At 39.2% G+C, this 26,142-nt stretch overlaps 1 protein-coding gene and 1 long non-coding RNA gene across 28 annotated transcripts in view; one reads left to right on the top strand and one right to left on the bottom strand.

The window, feature by feature from the left end:
* Positions 1 to 16,211, bottom strand: part of LOC129486808 (serine/threonine-protein kinase Nek4-like) — a 99,379-nt gene extending 83,168 nt beyond the window's left edge. For 20 of the 27 annotated variants that reach the window (XR_010121765.1, XR_010121761.1, XR_010121767.1 and 17 more), the window contains exons 1-2: positions 2,227 to 2,590; positions 824 to 881 (exon numbers count right to left, since the gene is read on the bottom strand). Coding sequence is in view for 13 of the 27 variants with exons in the window: in XM_063642967.1 (XP_063499037.1) it covers positions 824 to 881; positions 2,227 to 2,310 (142 nt within the window). In the remaining 14 variants the exon portion in view is untranslated. The other 7 variants (XR_010121760.1, XR_010121772.1, XM_063642963.1 and 4 more) reach the window with 6 other exon arrangements.
* Positions 1 to 26,142, top strand: part of LOC134737143 (uncharacterized) — a 517,224-nt gene that overhangs the window by 310,904 nt on the left and 180,178 nt on the right. The window lies entirely within an intron of this gene.

Below are 26,142 nucleotides of genomic sequence, written 5' to 3' on the forward strand. Positions count from 1 at the left end.
CGGAGAAAATCCCAAAGAATCTACAATATCAGACTCATCAGTGAATCTAGCAAGATCACTGGATACAGTTTATATATAAATGTTATCAATAATTGTATTTCTGTGCCTGACAACAAAAAATTGAGACAACTTTTAAAACAACAATGTTTATAATGACACCAAAAAATATCAAATTAGAAGTTCATGTAAATTGTAGTTTCCAAGCGCTCCCACTGGAAATTGGAAGCCATTGTTGAAATAAATTAAAGAAGATTTAAGCAAATGGAGAGACTTACCATGGTTATGGCTCGAAAGACTCTACATTGCTAAGGTGCAGTTTACTCCAAAATTGTCTACAGATTCAATATAATTTCAGTTAAAGTTTCTGAAACTTTCATTTGTTGTTGTTGTTGTTTTTGGAATAGACAAGCTGATTCTGAAGTTTATATACAAATGCAAAGGACCTAAAACAGCTAAAGAAAATTTGCAGAAGAAAGAAACTAAAAGAATTACACTGTCAGATTTCGAGACCTACTACAAAGCTACGATTATTAACACAGTGCATATTGGTACAAGAATAGGCAAATAGACTAAAGAAACAGAAGACAGAGTCCAGAAACTGAACTACACATACACGATCATCTGATTTATTACAAAAGTGCCAAGACAACTGAGTGGGAAGAGAATGACGTTCTACGTAAATGGCAACATTGAGTATCTGTATGGTAAAAAATAAATCTTGGCTATATGTTATATAATATGGACAAATTAATTACAAATGTAGTATACACCAAATGTGAAAGGTAAAACAAAATAACATGTTAAAAGAAGGATAGTATCTTACCTTGGGATAGCAGATATTTCTTAAACAGGACACAAGAAGTGAAAAGGCAAGCCACAGCCTGGAATAATAATTTTATCATAATATATGTATATGTTTCTATCTGAGAAAGTACCCATACCCAGAATACATTAAGAACTCTTACAAATTAATAATAAAAATGTGTTATTAATATATACATATTATGTATATATTATATGTATCATATGTATATGTATCATATACATTGATATGTATGTATCATATGTATATGTATCATATATATGATATGTATGTATCATATGTATATGTATCATATACATATGATAAAAGCACACACACACACAAAAACTTTGATCAGGCACTTCACACAGATTGCTCATTAAGGAAATGCAAATTGAACTACACTGAGTTACCAATACATACTCATCAGAATGGCTAAAATTTTAAAAGACTAATACAATCAAATATTGGTAAATATTGGGAGTAATTAGAACTTTCATATGTTGTTATTTATTGTGTGTGAATTGCATCAACCCCTTTCAAAAACAGTTGGTTGTGTCAGTTAAAACTGAACATCTGCCTGCCTATACTATATGACCAGTAATCCCATTACTAATTATATATTTAAGAGAAACAAAATATACTAAAAACATGTGTAAAACTCTCCATAACCAAACCATTCATAACCATGCTGATTCATAACAAGAACATGAAAACAATTCAAATGTTCATTAACATGAAGAAGGATAAAATATGGTCCATTTATACAATGGAACACTGCTACTTAACAAGAACAAACTGCTGATATACACAAAAACATGGACTAAACAAGTACGTTGGGTGAAAGAAGTCAGACACAAAAGAGCGTATACAGTACAATTACATTTATATTAAGTTCAAGGACAGGTAAAACAACTCTGTTGATAGCAGTAAGGAGAGTGGGCTCATCAGCAGGTATTGGTGGAAAGAGACACAGGAAATCTTTTAAGGTGATTAAAATGTTCTCTATCTTGACTTAGGTAGCGGTTACACAGGTGTACACAGGTATACACGTACATAAAAAAATCACATAAGATTTGAGTTATTTGCATACCTTACTACATGTATTTTATACCTCAATAAAAAAATGAAAAAATACTCTTTAAAAAATTACTATATGTCACATTTCCTTGGTTTCTCTCTCCTCTCTCTTTCCCCCCTCCTGTTTCTCCCCTCTCTCTGTGTTTCTCTCTTTTGGCAGATAAGTCAAACCTCAGAGAAATAAAGAAATCCACACGCACAAATTTGAATTCAAGTTGTCTCCATTAACCACCAAAATGGAGACAGTAAAGTCAAGCTGGGACTTGAATTGCCTGCTTTGGATATCTGTAACAAAGTCTTGATGGATAATTGTCCTGAATCCCACTTTACTTTGTGGCACATACCTTCCTGGTTTCTGGCTTGAGTATTAAGCAGGGCATGCAGCAGCAGAGGAGAACAGATTTCCAATTGCAATGGTCTTGACTCATCAAGTGCACTAGATTCTGGAAATTAAGGCTTGCGTTCTGCTAATTGTTAGCAGAGTGGGCTCCAGGACTATCGCATAGCCCTCTGGGTATCTGAACCCTCATTGAAACATGAAGGGGTTGAACTGCGTGTTGTTCTAATGAAAATGCAGCCTTCACTCATGCAACTAATATTTCCTGAGTGCCTGCCACAAACCAGGTGTGTTACATAAGGGACTGGAACTCAGGAGTTCGTTTTTACTTTATTCAATATTAATTATAATTTTACTTTGTGTCAAAGAAAAAAAACACAATATCACTTATTTAATCCAGAGATGATCTATAAACCCTAGCAGTGGCGGGCGGGGGTGGGGGGCTGCAGGGGGATGGTAAGCAGGGGTACAACAGCAATGATGACAGTAAACAGAAACGCCCTGCTTCCCTCAAAAAAGAAAAAAACCCAGACCTACTTGCATGACGGGGTTCTTACGTGTCCATTTGGGAATCTGAATGTTTTGGGTCTTTTCATTTCCCTCCTCCCACAAAGAGAAAAAGCTAATTCCATACGTGTGTGCGCACACGCGCATGTATGTACGTATGTATGTGTGTAAGGGTGTTTACATGTATAGTGAAAGTGCCATAGCTATGTATTTAATTTTGTGTACATGCATGTTTGTGTATGCGTGTGTTTCTTAGTGTTTGAGCATAAGGATGTGGACATGTGTGGTCTGTGTTTGTATTATGTATGTATATGTGTGTGGGAGGGAGGGTGTACATAAAGTCTGTTCTAGATTTTACCTTACTCTAAAAGCTGACTAATAAAATGAAAAATGTGAGTCAGAAAGGTGAAGGGTTAACTGTTTAATGAACATGAAGTTCATTCAGAAAACTGTGGTTTGTAACTGGTGAGAGGAAGTATTGAGCAATTTCTTGTAAAGTTACAATAGCCAGATCTGCAAAGGAAACCCCTCCCAGCCTGGAATTCCAGAGTGTTTCCTAGAGCTTGAAAGGTAGCCAAAAAATGAGCAGTCATTTAAAAGGGAAGGGAATGGGGGGAAACCTGGAGTGAAGGACATGAATCCATCTGTCTTTCCCATCCACTACCCCATCCCCCTCTTTCATAAATAGTTTTAAGAGGAACTAATAGACCTCTACTTAATATCTTCTCTCCTACCTTTTCACTTTTGTCTTCCTCATGCCTTCTCTTCTAGTGTGGCTCAGTGCTTAGTGCAGGAGAAACCAGTAACCCTGAATTCCAGCTCTTCCTTTCTCACTACATGAATTCAATTTCCTCATCTGTCAAATGAGTATATCAATTCATATCTCGAAAGCAGTTGCTGTGAGAATCAGATAAGCATAACCTCACAGCTTATGTCTATTAGAACAGCACTTGGCACATGGTAAACGCTCCAAAGTATTTGTTAAATGAATGAATAGATTAAAAGGTGGCATGTTTTGTACTAACCTTTTCAATGATAGTATAAAACCATTTGGTCATAATGCGGAAGGTGAAGTAGGGAGGGATTCCTTTAATCTGTATTTTATGCAGGTTCCAAGGGAGCGTGGTGGAGAGAAGGATGCAGATAGTCTGGGTGAGAGCTGGAGGCAGGAGTCAGCAGGAAGGACTGAGGCCGTTGGTGCTTGGGGAGTGAAGGCTCCTTTCTGCCCCGTCCTAGGCTGTCTAAGTTCCCCACCCATTCCGTCTGGAGATCTACCTCAAACACAAATCCCTCAATTGACCACAGGGGGCGCCCCTTCTATGAATTTGGTGCTGATTGTTGTGATCTGCCCAGCACAGTGAGGAAAACACAAAATTTGCAGACCAGGCATGTCCAGGCTCAGATTCCTACTCCAGCACCTGGTAGCCAAGGGACCCCAACTGTTAAATAGGCAGGGTGATGCCTGCTTTCCAAGCCTGTTGGGAAAGAGAGGGGAGTGGGGAGGAGTGGGAGAGAGAGAGAGACTGAGCAAGCATACCAAGACTTAATATAATTATATTTATATTAAAAGAAATCAATATCAGATGATTACAATTTGGTTGAACTAAGATACACAGTAGAATATGGAACTAATATGCAATATCACAAAGTATTCTGGCGAGCCTTCCTACAGAAAGAATTGTGGGTGGATGGGGAGTAGGCATTAGCTACTATGTGAGTGCACAGAATACTCAGCCTTCTTCCAGATGATGAGCTAAAGTTCAAAGATCAAGTCACATACACACCTTCTTTCTCATCCCAGGTCCTGTTCTGCTTGAATTCAAATGGCCATCCACACCTTGCCTGAAATACTTGCAATAATTAAGATACGGCTTTCTCCCTGCTTAGGGTTTGGTCCATGATTCCCTTAAGTGGCCTCATTTCAATTAGGACTCACACATTCCTTCAACAGTAATTTTGTGTCAGGCTTGGTTAGCAACACAAGGCTCAAGCATAAATGGGACAGAATTCTTTTCCTTTTGAAACTCACCAATATAGTTATTGTAACAACTAGCTGCATTGTCTTTTTCTTTTCCCCTCAATTCTAAGCACTACGCAAAGGCTTTAAAGCAGTGGTCCCAAGCCTTTTTGGCACCAGGGACCAGTTTTGTGGAAGACAATTTTGTGAAAAGACAAAATGTAGAAGACCATGGACCGGGATGGTTTGGGGATGATTCAAGCACATTACATTTGTTGTGCACTGTGTTTCTACTATTATTACATTGTATTATATAATGAGATAATTATACAATTCACCATAATGTCGAATCAGTGGAAGCCCTGAGCTTGTTTCCTGCAACTAGACACTCCCATCTAGGGGTGATGGGAGACCGTGACAGGTCTTTAGGCATTAGATTCTCATAAGGAGCGTACAACCTAGATCCCTTGCATGCGCAGTTCACGACAGGGTTTGTACTCCTATGAGAATTTAATGCCACCACTGATCTGACAAGAGGTGGAGCTCAGGCAGTAATGTGAGCAATGGGGAGTAGCTGTAAATACTGCTGATCTCACTCACCCACTGCTCACCTCCTGCTGTGTGGCCCAGTTCAGAACAGGCCACAAACTTGTACTTGTCTGTGTCCCCAGGGTTGGGGACCACTGCCTTAAAGGCCTTCATCTCATTTAGTTTTCATCGAAATTTTGTGTGGTAGGTACTCTCATTAGACCCATTTTATGGGTAAGGAACTGAGAGTGTAAAATTGGTTATATAACTTGCCTAAAATAAGTCAAGTCTCTGATGAGAGGGCCAGGATTCAAGTTCAAGTAGTCTGACTCCAAAATCTCAAAGCACTTTTGTAGTAGGAAAGAGAAATGAATGGAATGGCATAGAGTCATCCAGATGACTGCAGTAGAAAGGGCGCTTTTCCCGTGTGCAGTGTTATTTTTTCAGGGCTTTGAAAGATAAATAGGAGCATGCAGTTAAAAAAGAGAAGAGAAGGCATTCTAGGCAGAAAGGCCAGTGCTTACACAGAATCTCAGAATTGTAACAGTTCCTATTACACCCTGGCAGTGTGATGCGAAGGCTATTGTCAGGCACCCTCCTGCCTCCCAGTGGGGTTGAGAAGGAGTGAAGGGACACTGGCAGAAGTGAAGCTGGGAAGTTTGCACTTGCTAGTCGGGACTTGCATAGCCATCTTCTCAATGCCAAAGAGGACCTCAGTCTCTGTGTGCACTTTGTTTTTTTTTGTTGTTGTTGTTGTTGATTTGTGGCCCAGGCTAGAGTGCAGTGGTGTGATCTCTGCTTACTGCAACCTCCATCTCCCAGGTTCAAGGGATTCTCCTGCCTCAGCCTCCCAAGTAGCTTGGATTACAGGCGCCCACCACCACAGCTGGATAATTTTTATACTTTTAGTAGAGGCGGAGTTTCACCACGTTGGCCAGGCTGGTCTGTGTGTGCTTTGGATTTGAGACAATCTGATGATTTAGAGTTGAAAATGGGAGTAGATCGGGTGATTCTCTAGTTATCACATTTAGTCAAATCAGATCTGTGCATCCAAAATCATAAGGCAAGTTTTCCTGTGTGGCTCAGTAATGTCCTTAAAGAAATAGTTCTGATGTCCATCCAGTGTTTTTTCAGAAAGAGCATCAGGGTTGACAATAGCTGTGATGCTCCAGACAGAGCTGCAGATAATAGTGTGTAAGGTTCAGGGCAGTGGTTGAGGGGCTGTGGGAGGGTGGGGAGGGAAGATGGATGACCTTTCTCAACCATCCGTATTTGACTGGAATATTGTGTGACTTGTGAAATAGAATTAAAGATATGATCTTCTTATGGTCTTCTCACAGTTTTCAAGGGATTTGAGGAGAAAACTGTTAGCCATACATAGCTGTGGACAAGAAAATCACCTATCAGAACATATTTATCTAGAAAAGGAAAATTTAAACAGCCAAATAGAAGAGTTATTAGCTTTCTTTTTCCTTCTCTCTAAGAAGGTTATTTAGAATCAGCTTTCTTACTCGCTACATCCTATACTTAGAAATGAATAACCTGCACATGACACTTTCAAAAAATCACCTTTGCATTCTGAACCTAGCTGGGAAATTATGACAACAATGAAGAGATATGTGGGCGTCCTCACATTTTGTGTCTTAAAATGTCCAGCTCTCAGGGTGAAATATTTTCCCCCGTGAAATCCCCATTGAAAACAGAAACCAGAACTATGATCTAAAAGAAAAATATCTATTTGAATATTTCTACTTGTGAACTGACATTTTTAGCTATTTTAGTACTTTTTTTTGGTGACTGAAGCATAGCAAATAGAGTTTTGTTTCCTTCCCACAGATACCAGATTTCTTCGAACAGTACATAGAACGGTGCACATTACAGGGCATTTACCACACAAAAAAACAAAGGCACTGGAGGAAATAAGGGTTGAGGGAGAGGGAGGAAATGGTAGGTACCATCTTACATGGGGATATAGTTCTCACAGATCACCAGGTAGTGTCATGTGATCCGCGTGAGTTTCCTAAGGGAGAGAGGGGCTCTCCTTTTGTTCACGTTGGCTGCATCCCTGCATTTCATTAATTCTGAAAGGCAAGTGAGCAAGACCCTCACTGCTGAAATCTGATCAGATGTTATTGATGAATCATGGAATTCCAGAGTTAGGAGCTGGAAAGAAGGTCAAGAGGACATCTGAGTCAGTCTCTGACTAGTAGCAGGTGATGGGTTATGATGTCAGTCTTGGAACCAGACAACTAAGGCCCAAAGGTGTTCAGGCATCCCCTTCTGGTCCAAAGGTCAGCTCCAGGGACCAGGCTGCAGGTCTCTGACAGCAGAGGATAATTCTCTTTCTATATCACACATGCCACCTCAACTAACCAGCATGAACATAAAATCTGCATTGTAGCCAAGCCTATAGCTGTGGAAAACACAGAGTTCCTTCTTCTCACACCCACTTTTGAAGAGGTTACTATAAATGTGTGGCAGATCATCACCCCTGGGGCTTAGCTTTGGGATTTCCTAAATCTCAGAGAAACGTAAGCACAACGGCCCCATTTTGCATACCTGAACTCAAAACTGAACAAAATCATACTGGGTGTTTTGTTTTCGTTTGCAGCCAGATATTTTTAAATAGCCTTTTCTTATGCAATATAAAAATAATACATACCCATTAAGAAAATAAAAGATAAATATAACAACGCTTTTTCAAAAATATCATTCTGCAATTACAAAATTGGCACACAGCATGGGTCAGCAAACTTTTTCTCTAAAGAGCTAGATGGCAGATATTTTGGACCTTGAGGACTTAGGGTATCTATTGCACATATTCAATTCTGCTGCTGTAATGCAAAAACAACCATAAACAATACATAAAGAATGAGTGTGGCCATGTTCCAATTATTTACAAAAACAGGTGGCAGGACAGATTTGGCCTGTGGGCCATAGTTTACCAGCACCTGGCATATAGAATTGAGAATTTTTTTCCTATGTTTATCACATCAGATATCCAACTGTGTATACTGTTCTTTTCACTTCATGTTGTACCATAAATACTTTCTTGGATTATTGAATAATCTTTACATAGTATTTTGCACAAAATGGTTGTTTATTATCCCATTTTATGAATGAAGCAATATTTGCATGACCATTGACATTTAGATGTTTTCCAGTTTTCTTACTATTTTACATATTGTGATAAACATCAGTATACCTTAGATTTTTGTCTTCGTTTCAGGTTATTTCCATAGGGTATATTTTGGGATGTTGAATTAAAAAAAATATACTCTTAGAAAAAAACTGGTAATTCTTCAACTCAAAAGGCTTCACCCATTTTCTCCTAGAGCTGTGGATGAAATTGCTCGTTTCTCCCTAACCAGACCAACACAGAATATTAGACTTTGTAAAGCATTGCTTATTTGATAACAAGGATGTCTCAGGCAAGTGAAGAATTGAGCAAACATGATGCTCAGTCACTAAGCCTCCTCATCCTTTACTCAGTAGGCCAGATGACCCTCCTCACTCCACTCCCAGCCCCCACCCATGGCCCCAGACAGAGGGCAGAGAATGGAACCTATTATCTTTCTGAATGTTCCTTCCCTCTTCCTGTCCACCTCACATCTGGATGGAATACAAATCCCCTGACTTCCTGTTTCTCTCCCTACAATAGGTCCCGAATGTCAATTTCAAATTAACCCTTTTTTTGCTTTTTGCTTCTCTCACTTCAACCCCAAACTCTCTTTTTTTTGAGACAGGGTTTCACTCTGTTACCCAAGCTGGAGTGCAGTGGTGTCATTACGGCTCACTGCAACCTTGATCTCTCAGGCTCAAGCAATCCTCTTGCCTCAGCCTCCCAAGTATCCGGGACTAAAGGCTTGTACCAACAAGCCCTGCTAATTTTTTATATTTTTGTAGAGATGGGGTCTCACCGTGTTACCCAGGCTTGTCTGGAACTCCTGGGCTCAAGCAATCCTCCCTCTTCAGCCTCCCAAAATGCTGGGATTACAGGTGTGAGCCACCACACCCAACACAAACTCTTTATTGTGGTATTTTCTCAAAATGAGTTTCATTGAGCTTTACCTATTTAAAAGTCTCCATTTGGCCGCTCTTTGTTAATTTCTTTCACTAAGGCAGGCAGTTCACAGGAGTATGTGAAGAGGCCCCGTGAGCAATAGGGAGTAGTGAGGTGTGTGGTACAGAGAGTCAAATGCAAACACTTTCAACAATGTTCCCGGAAAAAAAGATAGGTCTATTGATTAGATCAGGCCTATAAGGTCTTTCATTTGTGATCCTGGTTCTAGATAATTCACTTCTACCTTTATCGTTCACTAGCCAGGCACACAAAACCTTCACAACCTGCCCTGCCCAACGTTACACTGCTTCCTTCCTCCACACCCCACAGCGCACCCCCCGACTGCATGGGTAACCCATAACCAGCTAAACTGAACTATTCCAACACACATTTCAGCCTGCCTAGTCTTTTGTTCATGATGATCCCTTCTTCCTCAAATACTCATTCCTCTTCTATGGTTTTTATCAATAAAGGCTCAAAATCACTACTCTGATACTACCTGTCTTTCAAATGTCCAACTACTGGGGCATATCAGTCTTCTAACAAATATTTATTGGGCATCTAGTATATGCCACTACCTGTGCTGGGCACTGGGAATACAGCTGGAGCAAGACAGACCCTGCCATTCTCATGCAACTTACAATGTAGCTTCTGCATATTGATCTTTCTATTACTTGGAAGCCAGGGGCTCCCCACTCCCAGACTGGGAGCCCCCTGAGGACAAGGGTGGAGTTCCATTCATCACTAAGCCCAATGCCAGGCACAGGGTAGGTGCTAAGAGGATGTTTATGAAATGACTACATGCTGTGTTGCTAACAGGAAGCAGGGACATCCTTGAGGACAAGATAGTGTCTGATTCACTTCTGTATCCCCCACAAGCAGTTAGCACAGAACCTGGCACCATAAATCCTAAGTCAATAAGCATGGGAGGAAATGAGTGACTCGCTTTAGTTTACCTCTTTACTCCTTTCCCTATAATATCGCCAAAGAAAACAAAATCCTGCAAAAAAGCAACCAGCAGATGGTGGGAAAACTGGTTTCTAAACCTGAATATCACTATAAATGAAAAATACTCTTTTATTTTTGGGAAAATATGAGTTTTGCATCTTATTAAGACTGATGTGTTTTAGCTATAATTAATAATCATCATCATTGCTGATGGCTGGTTCACATATTCACCACTTGTTGGCCGAGGGAGCTTGGGTGAGGGAGTGATCTCCTCTGAGCCTCAGTTTTCTTTTGTATAAGATGGAGATATGAAAGTATATCTATCTAGAGTGTTGAAGGATAAGTTAATTAAATGAGATAAAGTATGTTTTAGTGCTAGTACTAACACATACCCCTACTATGTTTTACTAGGGGTATGTTTTATTCCTAGTACAGAGTAGGTATTTAAGAAGTTGTAGATTTTTCTCCTTCTCATTATTATTCCAATAATCTAGTGTGACAGCAAAAATTAAGCTTCTATTTTAATAAAAGTGTCTCCTATTTTTTCTCCAATCAAAATCACAGATTCTTATTTTAGGGGAATCATGTCTATTGGTTGACCCCAGAGAATTCTGAATTATCTCAGTGTGCAGTACGATGTCATATTAAGGAACTATAGGGCAGTGGTTGAGAGGGTTAACAAGTCAGTGTTAAGTGTGTCCGTATTAAATTCATTCATTTATTCAACACATATTTATGGAGGACTGATCATGTGCTAGATAATATACTAGGTGTGGGATACAGTGGAAATCAAATCTTTGCCCTCATGAAGTTGACAGTCTTCTACTGACAGAAGACATTCAAGCAATACATATATACAATTTATACTGCATTTATATTATATGAAGTGAGAATGAGAGTGATGGAGGAACATCAAAAAGGGAAAGAGGCAAGGGTATGCTGTGGGAGAGATCGAATCTCTGTTTTTAAACTCGTAAGATGCATGGCCATAGGAAGGATGACCTCCACAATTTGTAAAATGCAGTGCGAAATGAAAATGTAGCACCTACTGTTCAAAATTTTGAGTCGATGACTGCAGAAAATTGAACCAGGCATAGGTCCTTTTAAGCACATGCCGGACCTGTGCAATCCCACAGAGCAGACACCGGTGAAGCTGATCCTGAACTTGAGCAAGTTGTTGATTTTTCTCAGCCTCAGTTTTTAGTTGGGAAAGGGCTTGGAAATATTGAAACATGTGATAAGAGAAAATGAATCTAAAGCTTTTTCCTCTAGGTACAGTGTTAGACAGTACAAAGGGCATTTTTACCTCCAACACATCTTTCATGAAGAGTTTTTTATCCAGGTTTCATGGATCCCTACAGTAAATGGATTTGCCCAAGTTCTAACAAGATTCTGGAATCTCATATGTGGGTGTGTTCGTGTTGGGGTATGTGTGTGTGTATGTGTGTGTGTATGTGTGTATGTATGTGTGTATGTTTGTGGGGTGTGTGGGTGTCTGTGTTTTTCCTCTGGAAAGCACCATAGTCTCTGCTACATTTTTAAAAAGGTACATAACCCTTTCAACAGGAACCATTTACTTTAAATGGAATCAGAAATCTCACTATAAAAAAGCAATAATATTAATTTCTACTGTGTGTATCTCTTACTGTTTATTCCATGTTCACAATTCATCTCATTTTCATTCAAGACAACCAACTGGGCTAATTAGAACCGAGATTTGAGCCCAGTTTTTCTCACTGACTCTAAAACCCATCCATGCTCCTAAACCTCCTCACCATTGGAGGGCATTGCTGTTTACCCTTTTAGTTTCAGCTATACTATCAAAAGCAGCAAACCAAGGGCAGGGACCACAGCTTGACCTTAAACTATTCAACTGCACTTAATTACCCATTGTAGTGGAAGCACATAAATACAGGATGTCCCCTCACTCTGCCATTCTGCTTTGCATCATTATCAAAAAGACAAAGGTAATTCATGCCTAATTACTCACTCACCGCAAGGTCAGAATATTTATTTTTATCATACTTGTGATTTTTAGGATTAGTGATATCAGTATTTATTGATGGCTAACCTAAATCAAACATCCTGTTGGTATCTATAAAGAGCCATATAGTTATTGTCGCAGGTATGCTGAGTCACAAAGCAAATACAAAGTTTATGAGTTGTCAGGGAAAAGGCTGCAGGGAGGTAGAGATAAGTGTGCCTGGGTAATCACAAGTGTCTTGCGAAATATACACATTGTTTATTTATATTGTCCATTTATCAAGCTCAATGGGGGCTTGGGAAACTGAAAATAACCAAAATAGGAAAAATTATTAGTATTACTTTTTAAATTTGCTGCTGGCGCTGACTTTTTGGTTCAATTTATTAAATACTTATTTTAGAAATTATTCTCTGTTTTTAGTGGAATAGAGCTTTGACCAGCTTGAGAAAGATGAGAAGTAGAAGAGAAGGGGAAATAAATGAGGCTTATGTGACTGGGATTAATTTACTCAGAGATCTGGAGTAGCAATAACTTGTGTCTTTCCAAAACCCCCGCAGTCAATTAATGAGATCAATTTAAAGTGGCAGTATTGAAAGGGAAAACCCAAACACTTGGATATAGCAGTATGCAATTGACCTATTCCTTTTTCCATTCAGATTCAGTCAGTCAAATATATCTTATTGACTTTGACTACTGTCATCATAACTGTGTTAGCTAATTGTCTGAAGTTTTCATTCATTCTCTGTCTTTGCAGATGTCACTCCTATTCAATCTGTATTTCCTTGCTCTGTCTCGCTCTCTATCTGCACTAACAGGATATACACATGTGTGTGTACACATTTTTTTTTTCTTAATCTATCCCGTTGTTCCTCTTGATGTCCTTGGACAGATCAGCAGTCTGAAAATCTGGCTTCTGATAGAGTCTTACTAGAAGTAACTACCTGTGAAACTTGGGCAAGTATCTGACCTCTCACTTCCCCCATCTATGAAAGGAAGATGTGAAAACAAATGGTTTTGTGGGTCCTCTCCCACTTATTCACTCTATATTTCTGTAATTTTCTATCTAGTTTCCATGGAGCACAAGGTCATTAGTAATATGCCCCATGACTCTCCTTAGATTAATCAGACAAGCCAAAATTGGGGGAGATGTGAACAAAGTCTTAGAGTCTAGTTGATAGTAAGAATATGAAATGAATATGACTCACTGATGCGATATAGTCTTCAAAAAACTAAATTTGGTGTTTGAATGTGTAGAAATATATTAGGTTTTAGAACATAAAATTTCTATTTTGGTAGATGAAAAATGTTGAACAAAGGCAATTTCATAAGGTTCATAGTCTGTAGAGTGAGATGGAAGCGGAAAAACCTCACTTTGCTCTGTTCTACTCTACTTAGCTCATACTTTAAGTAATCATTCAGTTCTTGATGCCATACAAATGAAGAGGGTAGTGGACAAAAAGAGACACACACATTCAGTAGATAGCAACCCAGCTGGGAGGGGACTTTAAGGCATGTCTGGTTAATGGGGAAAAAAAATAAAGAGGCTCTTTAACTTGGAGGTGTTAGCAGTCTTTTAGTCTTTAAAAGATAGGTGCAAAAGACAAAATTTTTCTGTGTGTGTGTGTGTGTACATATATATATATGTACATATATTTAATGCAATATGTGACTAAGTAGTTCATATAAGTGACAGTAGTAATAGTGACTAAGAAGTTCAGGAAAGATTCCGATCCGTGTAAGGAGGAACTTTTTGAATGGAGCTGTCCAAAATTTAAATGTGCCATGTCAGCTGCTTACAGTGTGCCATTGCCAGGGATGTTTAAGTTCAACTCAAGCAGCACCAGGTGGTAGGTCTAGGACACTGGCTATCTACCTGGGGTGAGTTTGTCTCCCAGGGGACATTCGATAATGCTTGAAAATATGTTTGATTGTCACAATTTTGGGGGTTGGTGGGAGGGTGCTATTGGCATCTAATGAATAGAAGTCTGAGATGTTTCTAAACATCCAGCAATGCACAGAACAGTGCCCTCACTATAAAGAATTATCCAAGCCAAAATGTGCCAAGGTTGAGAAATCCTAGTCTAAACAGTTTGATACAGATGTTTAATTCCTAACATCCCTGCAGCCCGGAGAAAAAACTGAAATTGATCTATCAGAACAATGGTTATGTAGGCAATTGTTTATAATGACATTTAAAAAAGAATGTTAATGACACTCAGACATGTAAATTTTAAAACATGTAACATTAAACATAAAAAAGAATACATCTCTATTTTATAAATATATTGAAATATTGAGTGGTTAATTTTGATCAGTGAGGTTATTCATCTTTCTGTTTTTCTTTTTTCTCCGTTTTCCAAGTATCTATAATTTACCAGTCCTGCTTTTACACTCAGAAGAAGAAAAAAAGAATCTAAGTTGAATTTTTAAAACCTGATATGTCCCTGAGGACTGAATGGCACATGGTAATAAGAATAACCATAATAGTAACTTCAATTTAGCTAGCAGCATACGAGGAGACAGGCCCACTCATTCACTCCCAGTCAGAATGTAAATTGTTATAACCCCTTTGGAAGATAATTTGGCAATATGACTGCAGAACCTCAAAAATATTCATATGCTATGACCCAGTCATTCCAATTTTGGGAAGCTAGCCTAAGGAAATAATCAAAAATAGGCACAAAGATGTTCGTTTAAGCATGATTTATAATAGTCAAAAATTGGATTTATAATGGCTACAAATTGGAAACAGTCTTAATTACTAGAAATAGGTGAATGGTTAACTAAATTATAATAAATCCTTATGATGTAACACATAGCCATTGAAAACAATATTTACAGTTACTGATAATGGGGGAAGAAATTTAAGACGCACAAATAACTATAAAAAATAAGAGTCCAAAATAAATAAAAAGGATAATCCCCAAAATGTAAGTATACAAAGAAACCATGATGTTTGAAAGTGTATGTGTTAAAGTGTTAACAGAAAGTAAAGATCTTTAGGATATGAGATACCAGTGTTTTAAAAAATTTTTTTCTTTATATTTTTATGAACTTTTCTAATTGTATATGGTGAAAAACATAAATTGTATAACCAGACAAAAACTTTAATAATATTTGTCAAATGCCAAATCTGAGTCCAAAGCCATTGTCCATTTTAAGAAAATCATCTGATTTAACATCACAACTACTTTTCAAGAGACCCTCCTGCCCATTTCACAGAAAAAAAAATTTGGCCTAATATTCCTCAGTCTCCATGTTTTAACTTAGATGTTGTTTCCTCCAGGAGGCCCTCCTTGACCTTCCAATTCTGGTCAATTACTCTTTCTCTGAGGTCTCATTACTTTACTGATTTTATATATATATATACACACACACACACACATATATACATACACACATATACATACACATACATATATACACATATATATACACACATATATACACACACACATATATATATGTTGTGCCTAGCGAGTGTATGACACAAAATTTCCATAAATTGAATGAATTAATTAATTAATAAAGAAATGAATAACTTACCCAACCTGGTAAGTGGCAGGGCTGGCCAGGTCAGTGCAACTTCAAAGTCAATGTTGTCACTGAATGCTCCAGATGGATTGCAGAGAAGACCAAAGTTCATGTCTCGGAACCTTTCCCAATGTACAGGGCTTATTGTTGGGACAGAGTAGTGCCTGGCCTAGAAGTTAAACATTCATCCAGCTAGCTATTAAGGCTTGAATGCCTTCAAAGAACAGCATGGATTTTTCTGTGAATGGTGAGCGTTTTCGCAATGCTTAACATGGCAGCTGGTAATGATTATTGCTCCTGTTTCCCTCTGAATTTCATGTTCGTTTACTTAACAGGGCATTGCTAATCTAGAAGAGGGGAGTGGGTGAAGAATCCCATTTGTAAAGAGGATAACAGGTTAATGAAAAGAAGCAGAGGTATGTGTAGGTGATAGTGTTTCTACAAGGCTCAGTTCGATTGGTATGATTTAAAGGCAAGCCTTGGCTGGCTGGTCATAATAAGGGCCACATTATGGAGGGGATTTACGTGGCAATTACCATGGTCCTTCCTAGTGGGATACAATGTTTTAGGGCTCCCTGGATACTTAAGATTAATGTCTGAATCAGTAGTGTTATTGTTGCAAGATCTTAGTGTGATGGGAGCCATTGGAGGCACGAATTTTTATCCCTTATCAGAACGTAAAATATCTCATAGTCTGCAAGAACACCAATGACTATGGCCTGAAGTTGCCCTAAAATAGTTTAAGCATCCTGTTGATTGGTTTTTTTTTTTTTTTTTCGTTTTCCTTGGCAACCAGAATGCATAAATGAGTCTAGAGCTACTTTTGTTCATCCAGGTAATATGATTGAAATGGGAATTATACATGTTTAATCATTTAGAGAAGAGGGACTAAAAATCATAGACCTATAGCAAATTAAATGATTATAGAGAATCTACCATGTAAATGACTGCAATTAAGGACTTCTTCATGTACCCCGGGTAAGATTCACAGCATCTGGGGCAAACTCACCATGGTTTTTCCCTTAATGTATTTATTAAGAATTATGATCCTGAACCTCAAGGAGCCTTGGGGAATTTTTGGATTCCTGCCAGGTATGTACCTGGCCAAGATTAATTTGGTGAATCAGCAATTCCCAGGAACCATATCATGAGTACTAAGAGAACAAATTGATTTGTCTAGTAGTATGTTTCTCCAACCTAGATATCTGTGCAAAAAAAAAGTGGAGTGAATATGACTCACATTCCAAGAAGTTCTCCTCCAAGGAAGTGGTGAAAATATGTAATGCTTATTTATTATTCATTTTGAGACCCAAATTATCCAGTCAATGGGATCGATACCTTACTCCTCTTCCCCAGAAGCCTCACAAATAAAGTCTTAACAACATCTCAACAAAAATAAGATAGGGACCTAGACATGGAGAATATGGCTGTCTCATGGATTCCAAGCAATCAGATAGAGTATTGAGAAATGCTGTTGAAACACGAAGTTCCTGCTAAAGGTGTTGGTGGGATTGGGATGCCAGTGCAGAGTGATACAATATTTGGACAAGAACACATAACACGTAAGTGTCTGAATCCTGTTCTTGTCTATAATGACATCTTGCCATTAAATCCTTGAGAACAATGAAAAATAATATATATTAGCTGAATCGTTTGCTAAAATCCAGTGTAGAACTCAGTAGAACAGACAGGACTACATGGAAGATTCCTTTTTTGTGGACAGGGTATTGCCAACTAGCCTCAAATTAAAGCAGGGCAGAGCCATAAAACTATTATAATCCAGGGGAACCTGGATTTGAGGCCTTTTCATTTTGAAAGCATTATTCAAATCTACCCAGAAAGTCTAATTAAATCCTTATGGATCTACTTCTAGTTGGCTGCTATCCAACTAGCATTCTGAAACCTGAATGCTCAGATCAGCCCTCCTTCCCATCTTGGTGGAGGGGCAGGGGGAGTAAATTAGAGGAACAAAAGAACAAAAAAGAGGCTTTAAGCTTCTGCTAGAAGCCAGTATCACAAATCTAGAATGATGAGCCAAAGCCAAGATATAGTTGGCCTGGGGCAGCCAATATCCTTCATTTTCTTATTCGTTCACTAATTCACTCATTTATCAGGTGGACATTCGCAGGGCACCAGTGATGCTGTCCGGCACCATGTTTGGTGATGAGTTACCAGACGGTCTTAGCAGGTGAAAAGACTGGGAGCCCACTGGGAAGGATACAAAAATTATTACACAGCTATCAGAGCAAGAGGGAGGTTAGTAAAAGCTGGTGGACCTTAAAGTTTCTTTACTTTTGCAAGTGTAAAAACTGGAGTCAAGATAGAATTTGGGATAACAGATGCAACCATAGTCAAAGAATGAGTCTAGTGTCTATAGAGAAGTTGTGATATTTGGAATTTTCCATGTGCAAACACACGTGCACACGCACACACACGCGCACGCACACACACACCACACACTCCTCACCTTTGCAATTTTCATAGGGAAACATGAGGAAATAAGTATATGGATTTTGGAATTGGGCAGTGTTTTGTTTCAGCCCCATATTCGCTTGCTAGCTATGTGATATGTGACTTTGGGCAACTTGTTTATCTTTTCTGGGAAAACATATACCTCTAGGGGTGCAGTAAGGGATAATTGGGAACAGTGGAGGGTGTACCTGGTACAAAGCCTGGGGTGTATATGCCGTTTAATAAATGATGGTTTTCTTTCTCCTGCATCTTGAGAGTAGATCCAATCTATTGTTTATTCTTTACAATAGGCATGGTAGAGTAAAAGGAACAAAGGAATAGAGGGAGGAAGAAAGAAAAAAAAGAGAAAAACCGTCAGGCCAGGCGCGGTAGCTCATGCCTATAATCCTAACACTGGGAAGCTGAGGCGGGCATACCACGAGGTCAGGAGTTCGAGACCTGCCTGACCAATATGGTGAAACCCCATCTCTACTAAAAACACACACACAAAAAAAATTAGCTGGGTGTGGTGGCACGTGCCTGTAATCCTAGCTACTGGGGAGGCTGAAGCAGGAGAATTGATTGAAACCGGGAGGCGGAGGTTGCAGTGAGACGAGATTGCACCACTGCACTCTACCCTGGGTAACAGAGCAAGACTCCCTCTCAAAAAAAAAAAAAAAAAAGAAAAAAGAAAAGCAACCATAAGATGAGCAAGAAGCTAAGTTTACAAATAAATGTGATCCACACTTCTCAACATCAGGACAGGTCCTTCATGCTTAGATTCCAGGTCTCTTTTGTGAATGGGAACAGTCAACACTTATCCAATGATGCATTTAAGAGCACCAAGTTTTAAAAAGAGACAAATGTCAAAAAGAAATGCCATTTATCATCAAGCACCATTATTAAACACTAGCTTGTTGGCATATCTGTAAGTCTGGTTGTCATTTTGCTAGGTGGAGAGGGCAGAATTTTGGAAAGTATCTAGGCCACACCCATGTTTCAGAATAGTAATTACAAAAGCCACAATGTATTGGTCACTTAGACTCATCATATGTTTGTCCTTTTATTTTAAATACCCCAAGAATGGAGGTCTTTCTAGCCTAATTTTCCAGCTAAGAAAATCAAGGATAAAAAATTTTCATGTGTTGTTACTTTATCCTTAGTACCCCCATGGGAAGTAGGTATAATTAGCCTCATCTTAGAGATGAGAAAACTGAGGCTCAGAGAGGACTGTCCTGTAACCAGAAAGAGGGTGTGTTAGGATCTGAACCCATCTGATGAAAAGCTATGCTCTTAATTAACAACATTTCCCTGTCTTGCAAGGACACATGTAGGTCACAGGATACCTGGGGAAGGTAAATGCTCTGTCCTTTTCTCACCAGTACTACAACTTAGTAACAGCCTCTGGCCCAAAATGAGACTGGACATTGACTTTCATGGATGGAAGTACACATTTCTAACATGGATTCATTCAGAAGCACCCAGATTTCACAAGAGGAAATGATGAGGCATTTTTCTGAGGTGTTGAAATTGCGCCCTTTGTCAGTCACAAACAAACCAAAAAAAAAAAAAAAAAGGCTTTGAAAATTCCTCAAAGGTAAAAGGTAGCCTTTCTTCTCCCATAGTTCTGATATAGTCCCAAAAGGAAACAAAAGCTTGCATAATTCTAGCCCCAGTGATTCTTCTTTCCTTCTTATTAGCTACAAATCTTCACCACATTTTTTCTTACTAATTAGTTAAATGCTTAAGCTCCTGAGTCACTGAGTTGTCTACTGGTTATAGCTTGTTCTAGCTCTTCCACCCTTAAATGGAACTTGCAAGGAATTAGGCCCTCTGAAGATTCCACATTCAAGTCGTGAAAACAAGCCAACAATGAAATCAATCACTGCCGAGAAGCGTGGACAAGCACAAGCGTTAAGACCCACTACTGCTGAGTCAGGGCCTTCAGATATGCTGCCAATGGGAAGAAGAGAGAAAAATTATGTTTATTCGTTTATAAATGTCTGCATTCTTGCCTCCAAAGCTCCCGATTTCACACTGGTCCAGTTGGGTTCTCTTTCTTTTGCTGCATTCAGGAGCACAGTTGTATTTCATCTACTGCTTGAGAATGTGGTGGAGCTTGTCCCCAGCAGTGATGGAGCCAAACATAAAGCAAATTACCTTTCCCTGGGTGGCTAATGGAGGCTCTAAGAAGCCAGAGGTTGCCCACAGCCATATGGTCCGAGAGAATAGACCATGTATTTCTGGAAGCTTTATGTGACTTTCTCCAAAAGCATGCACAGGACGTGGAACTTGGCCTCCTGTAGAAAAGGCATGTCTTCAGCTTAGGTTATTCCTTTCTTGATGCTCACTATGATGTCAGGCTCCTAGTAGGAGAGCCATTAATAACTGTCATGTAAACCACAGGAAACAAAGCTACGAGTGGGATTCTTTAGCTATACTTATTGAAACAAACCCTTTAGTATGAATGTATGACCTTCTGCTGATTGGCCCTAAACACTTTTCCAAAGCTTCCCTCCAATTTACTCATCAGCAATGCAGCTGCCAGAATTCTCACCGTTCCCAAGCAGCCATATTCTCCCAGGCTTCTCTAGTTTACATTCTCCACCCTTCCTTTGTCACCAGGTATCATCTAAAAGTCATACCTGATTATGTCACCTACGTGCACATGCACATACAAGGACACACACACACACCCCTCGTTAGTCCGGATCTCCCTGTTTGCATGTAGAATGAAGTCTAGAAGTCTAGGCCTGTTAACATAGCATGTAAGACCCTCCTCAGTTGACCTCCAAAACTGCACATCCAGCCTCATTTCTACTCTCCCTCCTTCATCTTTTTCCTTACTGATGTTACCACAAAATTCTCTTATACTCCTCATCATTTCCAAAGGAGACCAGGCCTGGACTCAGTACCTTTGTGTACTGCTGCTTTGCTACGTGCTGTTATCCTCTCCTTTATCTGTACGAAGCAAACTCTTTCTCATCCTTCAAGAGCTAGTTCAAATATCCTCCTCTGGGAAGCCCTTTCTGAAGCCCACAGATGGAGTTAGTTATACCCTTTACTGTGAGCACACCAAGGAAAAACAGCTTTACTCGTGTGCATATCTCACTGTGTTGTAATAGCTTACCTGCCTATCTCACCATTAGACTGCGTACTTCTAGAAGGCAGAAATCTTTTTCTAATGATTTCTTATTTCCCAGAACCTAGCATAATGCATATTAGAAAGGGTTGCTTAGTGTATATTTTTAGAATAAATGAGTGCCTTCGGTGACTTCACATTTGATGGGCAATCTTGGCCATCCTAAAGCATTCCATGCCATCAGATATACCCTGCATTGCCATGAGATTTATCATTGGCTTTTAGAACATCATCCTCCCACTTTGAATAAATGGTCTAGCAGATAACACAGTCCTAAGGAACAGAAAACCTAAGTGTTAGCTCTAGGATTCACCAGCATTTTATACTTGCTCAGGACAATAGAGGATGCAATTAGAAGCTGAAATGATTATCTAATTTCCCATGCATGGTAGATCCTAAGTAACATGCTCAGCAAATCATATTTATCCTTTGAAGTTGAGAACTAACTCCATACAGTAGAAACAAGACCAGGTACTCTCTAGATCTTGTTTCTGTTTGGAGAATCCTGGTCAAAGAATTTCAAGGCTAAAAAGACCGCCAGTATCAATCACTCTATTTTAGAGATGACAACATTGAGACTTGAAGAGGAAAAGAACCAGGAACGTGAATAAAGGCAACCAGTTAACAAATACGCCACAGATAATGGTAGAAAATCCTCCGCTGCATAGAAGAAAGAGGGTGTTTGTTGAAGGTTCTGGGTTTTCTCTATTTGCCCAATAAACAGGTGCAGCTCTGAGCCACTCCACTGTGCAGTAGATCCTAGACCCTTCTGTGAGGCAGAGCAGATCTAAAAAGCTGCCTTAGGCCTTGGCAGCTCTCACTGTCCTTATAGAACATTGACATTTGTGTTAGGGGTGACTAAGAGAGAAGATTTGCATTGGTTAGAAATTAGTCAGATGGCATTTCCTTAGGCTTTGCTTTCATTTATCAGTGAAAGGTTGTGTAGGAAGCATTTGATTTTCCTGTTATATTACTTTATTAATAATCTGTAGTTATTGGCTAGTTTCCAGAAGCCTAAAGCAAGAGATCTTGATAATGAAGGACACCCTAAAAACCAGAGACCTTTGGGCAGACACTGACTTGGGGCATTAGGAGAACTCATTACGAGTCCTGGATCTTGATTTTCCCCTTTGTAAAACGAAGGACTTTAACCGGGTACTCTCTGGGTCCTGTTTCTGCTTGGAGAATTTTTAAGACCTCAGAGTCTGTCTATGAACTGTTTTTTACTGAGCACAGTTCTCTCATGCATCCTATGTGTGCTCATTTCTCAGGACACAATGATAACAAGATGGGCTTCATTCCTGCCATCATGGAGTTTTAGCCTAGTGGAGAAAACAGATAATACCATTGGAAAACTCACACTGAAGAAAGATTGTTACCAATCCTTATGTATGCAGTGAAAAAAACAATGAGGCTCTGAGGGTTACAACTACACAGTATAATGAATTACACAGAGGGAGTCTTCAACTTAGATTGAGGGCCAGGGTGTCTTTTCTTAGGAGGAGGTTTGTAATCTGAAACTTAAAGGACAACAAAATCTAGTCATGGCCTAGATCATGGCTCATGGCCTGTAATCCCAGCACTTTGGGAGGCCGAGGTGAGAAGATCACTTTGGCACAGAAATTCTAGACAAACCTGGGCAAGATGGTGACACCCTGTCTCTACAAAAAAATAATTAAAATTAGCTGGGCATGGTGGTGCATGCCTGTGGTCCTACCAACGTGAGAGGCTGAGGAAGGAGGATTGGTTGAACCCAGGAGGTCAAGGCTGCAGCGAACCTTGATCATGCCATTGCACTCCAGCCTGGGAGACAGAGCAAGACCCTGTCAAAAAAAAAGAGTGTTAAGGCTTGAGCATTTCAGGGAGAAGGAAAAGAGTGTGCAGAAGACTGAGGTCGAGAAAAGTTTGGGCTGTCTGAGAAACCAAAAGGAGAAAAGGAGAGAAGTGTCAGTAGAGTTCAGTGAGTGAGGGTGCAGATGGGGGATTATAAAATATGAGATGTGAAAGAGGGGCAGGTGCAGAAAGATCAAAATTGAGGTTTCTGTATTATGTGGAGAGGTAACCTAATTTGGTTTACATCTTAACTCCATTATTCCAATGGCCATTTGGGGAATAACCCAAATTAGGGCCAGCACAGAGGCAGGGAGAAAATGTAGGAGGCTTCCACAGTAGACCCAGTCAGAGAGAATGGTGATCAGGTGGAGACGGAAAGAGGTAGATGTGTTTGGTTGGTATTTTGGAAAAGACTCTGATAGAATTCCTTGATGGACTCATACTTGGGTAATCATTGAAGAGCAAGTCACTGTGTTAGGGGCTGGGTGAGATGAGTATACAAAAGTAAAGAGAACATGACCTCTGGCCAAGACCTTGAGAAGCTCAGAGTTCATGTAATTTTTATAAAATTCAAGTGAATAAGGGTTACAGCAGCAATGAGATGTTCTTTTGCTTTCACAACAGATGAGGCCTCCATGAATGGGGAGTAAGAAGAAAAGGTTTCACAAAGGAGTATGCCTGTGAGCTGGGCCATGAAGGGTGGGTTCTGATCTAACAAGCAGAGCAGGGGGAAAGCCCTCAAAGCAGCAAGAGCAAAGCCACATGGTGTGAAGACTGCATGTGATTCAGGAACCATGAGCAATGGTAGACTCGTGCCAAAGCACAGTGTGTAAGGAAGACAAGGCTGGAAACGTATGCTGAGGTCTGACTGTGAGAGTTTGAAGCCCCACTGAGAGGTCTGCACTCATTAAGAATTTCTGAGAAACATGATTAGTTCTACAATTGGAAAAATAATTCTGGTGCTAAGAACTAGTAAGGTATAAGATAAGCCTAATCACAGAGTGATTTGAAGTTGAAAAGAGTTTATAAGTTATTCTTTCAGAAATCTCTGTTATTGAGGTGTGAGGCAGAGCCAGTACATAATGTCTATGTTCTGAACCAACTGAACAGGGAAACAAAAGACTAACATTAATATCAGACATTTGTAGAGCATTTACCTTGTGCCAGGTAACATTCTGAATGCTTTATGTACATTAGCTCATTTAATCATTTCAACTCTAGCTTGATAGGTAACACAGAAGGGGTTTGAATCTTAGCTGTTTGAGGTCATTGTCCATGCACTCACCTATAACATTGTTCTGTCTCTTTCTGCAACCGTAAGATAAAAATATTACCTTCATTCTAGAAAACACGCCTTTGCAGAATAGGTTTATACCTTCAGGCATGTGGACTTTCCAATCCAAACTCCAGGAGTAGACAGATACCCACCAGGACTGGGCAATGTAGGAAAATCTCAGGCTTCAGCTAGGACTGTTTCATACAATTTCCTGCATGGCCAGGAACAAGGGTGAAGGCATGCACTCTGTGAGCAGCCCATTGGTGGACAGTAGGTCATGGGACTGAAGGAACCATGTTACACATGCCTGAGTTTTCTTTCCAAGCTTGGAAACCATATTGAACACCCCTCCCTTGGGGAGAAGCGAGTGAGCAGGTGGAGAGACGATAGTAATATTAGTATGGTGGAATTTCTTCCCCATAGATGGAAACACTGAGGGCTAAGAAGAAGGGCCTCTCCTCCAACATGTGTTATCTAGCAAGGCTGGTTCTATTTAAGAATGATATATAGTCTAGTGTAATAGAATACAATATGCCTAGATCTAAAATTATGTTGGAAAAAAATCAACATTATGATGTGCTATATTCAGTCAATGAGTAAATATTTCTGTGCCTGCCACATGCTCAGCATTATAATTAGAGCCACCATGAAAAATACTTATCCATGATCCTTTATGCTGTCAAAGCCTAAATTCCCCAATTAACCAAGAATCCTGGATAATTCCCAAAAAACAAATTTATTATTTGTTTCTATGGTTGTGTGTTTGTCAAAAATTGAAGCATTAATAGAAATAAGAACAATTTAGACTATAAAATCCATAGGCTTATAAAAATGCTAGCATCAGCACATTCCAAAACTGCCTGCCTCATCCCTTGATGGTATGTGTGATTGCTGTCACAAAACTAGCAGTTAGAATCCTTTGTAACTGAAGATATAAACCCAATTTAGAAATATGTCTTTACTAAAGGGTGGAAACTTAGAAACTGAAACGGATTTACCACAATGAACTAGAACTAAATGTACCAACACAGGCTCAAAACACTATAAGATAATTTTTCAAATTTATTTAAAATTAAGAAAAGAAAACTGGGTAACATTGAATCACAGACAGTTGAGAACACTGGGGTTACATAGTATTAACATATGATTACATGATCATTTGTGATAAACAGAAAATTTTTAAAAAAGAGAAAGGAGAAAAAATAAAAAAGAAAAACAAAAATAGAAACAAAAACAAAAAAAGAATAGAAAATGAAATGAGAAGAAAAATTAATCAATGGCAAATCACTGGAGATCGATCATTGTGTATAGATTTCCCTTCTGAAAAAAAATAACAATAATTAAACACCAGCTAAGCCTTCTTTCTTCATTTGATTTTTGTGAAAAATTGTAATAAGATGTATCTCTAGATCGTGTGCTTGCCAGAATCTTTGCTGTTTGTTAGGTGAAAGATCATTGATAAGAATCTGGTGTGGAGAACACTCAAGGAAGCATTGCAGCTCAGTACAAAACAGTGGCCAGGGAAGATCCACTGAATTAGGAGTCAGCAGTCATTATTCTACTATGTGCTAATCTTCCATGAGCTTCGTCAAGTCATTAAAGCCTGGGACCCATCAGTTTCCTCATCTGAAAACTGAGAAAAGTTGTTCCAAATTCTCTAAGTCCATTCTAGCTTGATCATACTAGCATCTTATGTGCAG

This window comes from Symphalangus syndactylus, chromosome 7 (assembly GCF_028878055.3).
Source record: "Symphalangus syndactylus isolate Jambi chromosome 7, NHGRI_mSymSyn1-v2.1_pri, whole genome shotgun sequence".
Taxonomy (NCBI): domain Eukaryota; kingdom Metazoa; phylum Chordata; class Mammalia; order Primates; family Hylobatidae; genus Symphalangus; species Symphalangus syndactylus.